This window comes from Rhodamnia argentea, chromosome 5 (assembly GCF_020921035.1).
Source record: "Rhodamnia argentea isolate NSW1041297 chromosome 5, ASM2092103v1, whole genome shotgun sequence".
NCBI lineage: Eukaryota > Viridiplantae > Streptophyta > Magnoliopsida > Myrtales > Myrtaceae > Rhodamnia > Rhodamnia argentea.
This window is the reverse complement of record NC_063154.1, coordinates 20278510-20282125: the sequence shown is the minus strand read 5'-3', so window position 1 is coordinate 20282125 and position 3616 is coordinate 20278510. Positions and strand designations below refer to the sequence as shown.

Below are 3616 nucleotides of genomic sequence, written 5' to 3'. Positions count from 1 at the left end.
ATTGTGAATCTAGAAGAAAACCAACTTTGGGTGAACTTTAGATACGAGCGGCTCCCAAGTTTCTACTACTCTTGTGCGAGAATGGGACATTATACCACCAACTGTGAAGAAAGGAAATCAGGGCAGGCAATTTTGGATACTGGCTGAATGTTGGAGCTGTGTCCCAATGCTGCTTCTGTTTTTCTTGTCGTTTTAGTTCTTTTTTTCTTGTTTTGCAGTCAAGTTTGATTTGTTAGGTAGTTAGTTTGTTAGCTATTTTCTAGGAAGTGGAACAAGTCGGTTTTGCACGTTTGTGTGCGCTTCAAAACAGGTTCCTATTAAGCTTGTAATCGGGCAGTTTTTCAAAGTTAAGGTTTTTAGTCTTCTATTCCATCTCTCTCGTGCAAACAGAAAATTTGTGATAGCTGATTTTTTCATCGGCTTTAACAAGGGTATCGAGCTATTGTGGGATCTTAAGGGACCGTGAAGTGAGGGTAAGCAAGCCCGCAAAGACAAAGCCGATGGAGGCGGGATCAAGTGGATTCTCTCGCAATGGCTACTCCGGTCTTTTACCGGGGAAAATTATCAAGCTTGGGCTATCAAGATGACAAAGCATTCTTGGAGGGTCATGATCTATGGGAGGCTGTGGAGAATGATTATGAGATTGCTCCGCTTCCAAACAATCCGACCTTGAATCGATAAAGTTCCATAAAGAGAGAACCACAAGGAAGGCCAAGGCAAAGTCTTGCCTCAGTATGTTCATTGTCTCACCCCATATCTTCACAAGGATCATGAGATGTGATTCCGCAAAGACAATGTGGGATTACTTGAAGGATGAATACGAGGGAGATGAGAAGATAAGAAGCATGAAGGTGTTGAATCTCTTAAGGGAGTTTGAGAGACAACGGATGAAGGATTCGGAGTCGGTGAAGGAATACTCTGATAGGCTGATTGAGATAGCTGAAAAGATCGAGTTTTAGGGACCGACTTGAAGGATGAAAGGCTGGTTCAAAAGATCTCGGTGTCTCTTCCAGAGAAGTTTGAAGCCACCATAGCTTCTCCGGGAAAATACAAGAGATTTAGCCGACATAAAGCTTGCAGAATTGTTAAGTGCCCCGCAGGCACAAGAACAAAGAAGACTGATGAGAAGAGTGAGAAGAGAAGAGCCTGTAGAGGGTACACCGCAAGCTAAAGTGAAGTTCAATGATGGAGGCAAAGGGAAGAAATGGAATCAGTCCAAAGGAAATGCAGGTGACTCCAAGTTTGCAGCGAAAGAAGGAAGTTCTAGTGGGTCCGGCAAATGGAAGAAGAACAAGAAGCCTTGTCAACACCGTGGTGGAACTACTCATCGCTCCTTTAGATGCTGGAGGAGGCCCGATGCTAAGTGTAGAAGATGTCACAAGATGGGTCACATGGAAGCAATCCGCAAAGAGAACAATCACCAGCAAGCGGGAGAAGCACAGATAGCAATGAATGAGACCGAGGAAGAACGCTTGTTTGTGGCTTCCTATTCCGGTTCTCCTGTTGAGAATGATGCATGGCTGGTGGATAGTGGCTGTACCAATCATATGACTAGCAATTTGAAGTCGTTTAGGAGTCTAGACAAGTCGGTCGGGTCCAAAGTCAGAATTGGCAATGGACAAGATATCGAAGTGCAAGGGAAGGGTACAGTGGCTATTGAAGGAAATCAGGAGGTGAAGCCGATTAGTGATGTTCTCTTTGTGCCAAAAATAGACCAGAATCTATTGAGTGTTGGCCAATTAGTTGAGAGGGGCTATAAAGTGAAGTTTGAAGGAAAGGAGTGCCTCATTGATAATGCAGATAGCAAGGAAGTGCTGAGAATGCCAATGAAAGACAAGTGCTTCCTGTTCAAGCCACAGGAAATGCAACAAATGGCTTTGAAGTGCAAAGAAGAAAATGCGAGCTATGGCATAAAGGCTCGGACATGTTCACCTGGAAGAACATGTTGTTTATGCGGAGAGGAATAGCTTGGCGTATGACTTGCCAAGTTTGGAGGAGGAATTTCCACGGTGCAGAACTTGTCTTCTTGGCAAGCAAGTCAGATTTCCTTTCAAAGGAGGAGGCTGGAGAGCATGTGAGAAGCTGCAATTAGTCCACACGGACTTATGTGGACCTATGTCCGAGTCATCTCTCAATGGGAGCAGGTATTTCATTACTTTCATAGATGACATGACTAGCATGAGTTGGATTTACTTTCCGCAAGCCAAGTCCGAAGTTGTTGATGTGTTTGTGAAGTTCAAAGCCTTAGTTGAGAATCAGAGTGGGAAGAAAATCCAAATGCTCGAGTCTGATAATGGTTCTCAGTATACCGCTCACAAGTTTAAGTTAAACCGTGAGGAAGCGGGCATTATGCGATGAGTCATCGCCCCCTATTCACCTCAACAAAATGGGGTCGGTGAGAGGAAAAACAGAAGCATTATGGAAATGGCCGGATGTATGATGCGGGAGAAGATGTTACCTAAGAAGTTCTCAATGAGAGGCAACTAATACTGCAGTGTTCTTGTTGAATAGATTGCCTACAAAGGCCTTAGAGAGGTCAACACCTTTTGAAGCCTGGTATGGTGTTAAACCTTATGTAAAGAATTTAAAAGTTTTTGGGTGTTTGTGTTATACGCATGTTCCTCGTGTCAAGAGGGACAAGCCGGATCAAAGAGCCGAGTCCGGAGTCTTCATTGGATACGCTCTCCAATCAAAGGCTTACAGAATTTTTCAGCCTATGACGGGGAAGGTGACTGTGAGTAGAGATGTTGTTTTTCTAGAGGAAGATGAGTGGAATTGGATGGAAGAAAAGAATGCGGGACGTAAGAAATCAGAACAACAACCCGCAACAACCGTACGAGGTTGATGAAGTTGTGAATGGATTGGAAGATACTATGGATGATATGCCGGTAAGAGGCACAAGGTCACTTGCTGAAGTTTATGAAAGAAGCAATGTGGCGGTGCTTGAACCAGCTAACTTTGTGGAAGCTAAGGAGGATCAGAAGTGGATTGCAGCAATGCAGGAGGAGTTGACAATGATTCAGAAAAACCACACATGGGAGCTCGTTGACGAACCATATGACAAGAATGTGATTGGGGTTAAGTGGGTGTTCAGAACAAAACTTAATCCCGATGGTTCTGTCAATAAACACAAAGCTAGACTAGTTGTGAAAGGCTATGCTCAGATATGGGGAGTAGATTATTCTGAAACTTTTGCACCCGTTGCAAGACTTGATACAATCAAGCTACTTTTAGCACATTGCGAAGAAGGGGTGGCCTATATTTCAGCTAGATGTCAAGTCTGCATTTCCGAATGGAGAGCTTGAAGAGGAGATTTTTGTTGAACAACCCGAAGGCTTCAGTGCCAAAGGGCAAGAAGAGAAGGTATACAAATTGAGGAAAGCTCTGTATGGATCGAAGCAGGCTCCAAGAGCTTGGTATGGAAAGATAGACAGATATCTCGGGATTTTAGCTTTGTAAGAAGCTTGAGTGAGTTCACTCTTTATGTCAAGAAGGTGAATCACAGTGTTGTAATTCTGTCACTCTATGTAGATGATTTGTTGGTGACAGGGAATGATATGGAACCGATAGAGAGGGTGAAGCAAGGTCCGTTTGCAGCTTTTGAGATGTCGGACTT

At 43.9% G+C, this 3616-nt stretch overlaps 1 protein-coding gene across 1 annotated transcript; it reads left to right on the top strand.

Moving 5' to 3' along the window:
* The first annotated feature begins 794 nt into the window (after window positions 1-794).
* On the top strand, window positions 795-1967 carry LOC125315239. The gene is made up of 2 exons (XM_048279681.1): window positions 795-952; window positions 1055-1967. Exons 1-2 carry the CDS (start codon window positions 795-797, stop codon window positions 1965-1967), a joined length of 1071 nt encoding a protein of 356 aa, XP_048135638.1.
* The last annotated feature ends 1649 nt before the right edge of the window (window positions 1968-3616 follow it).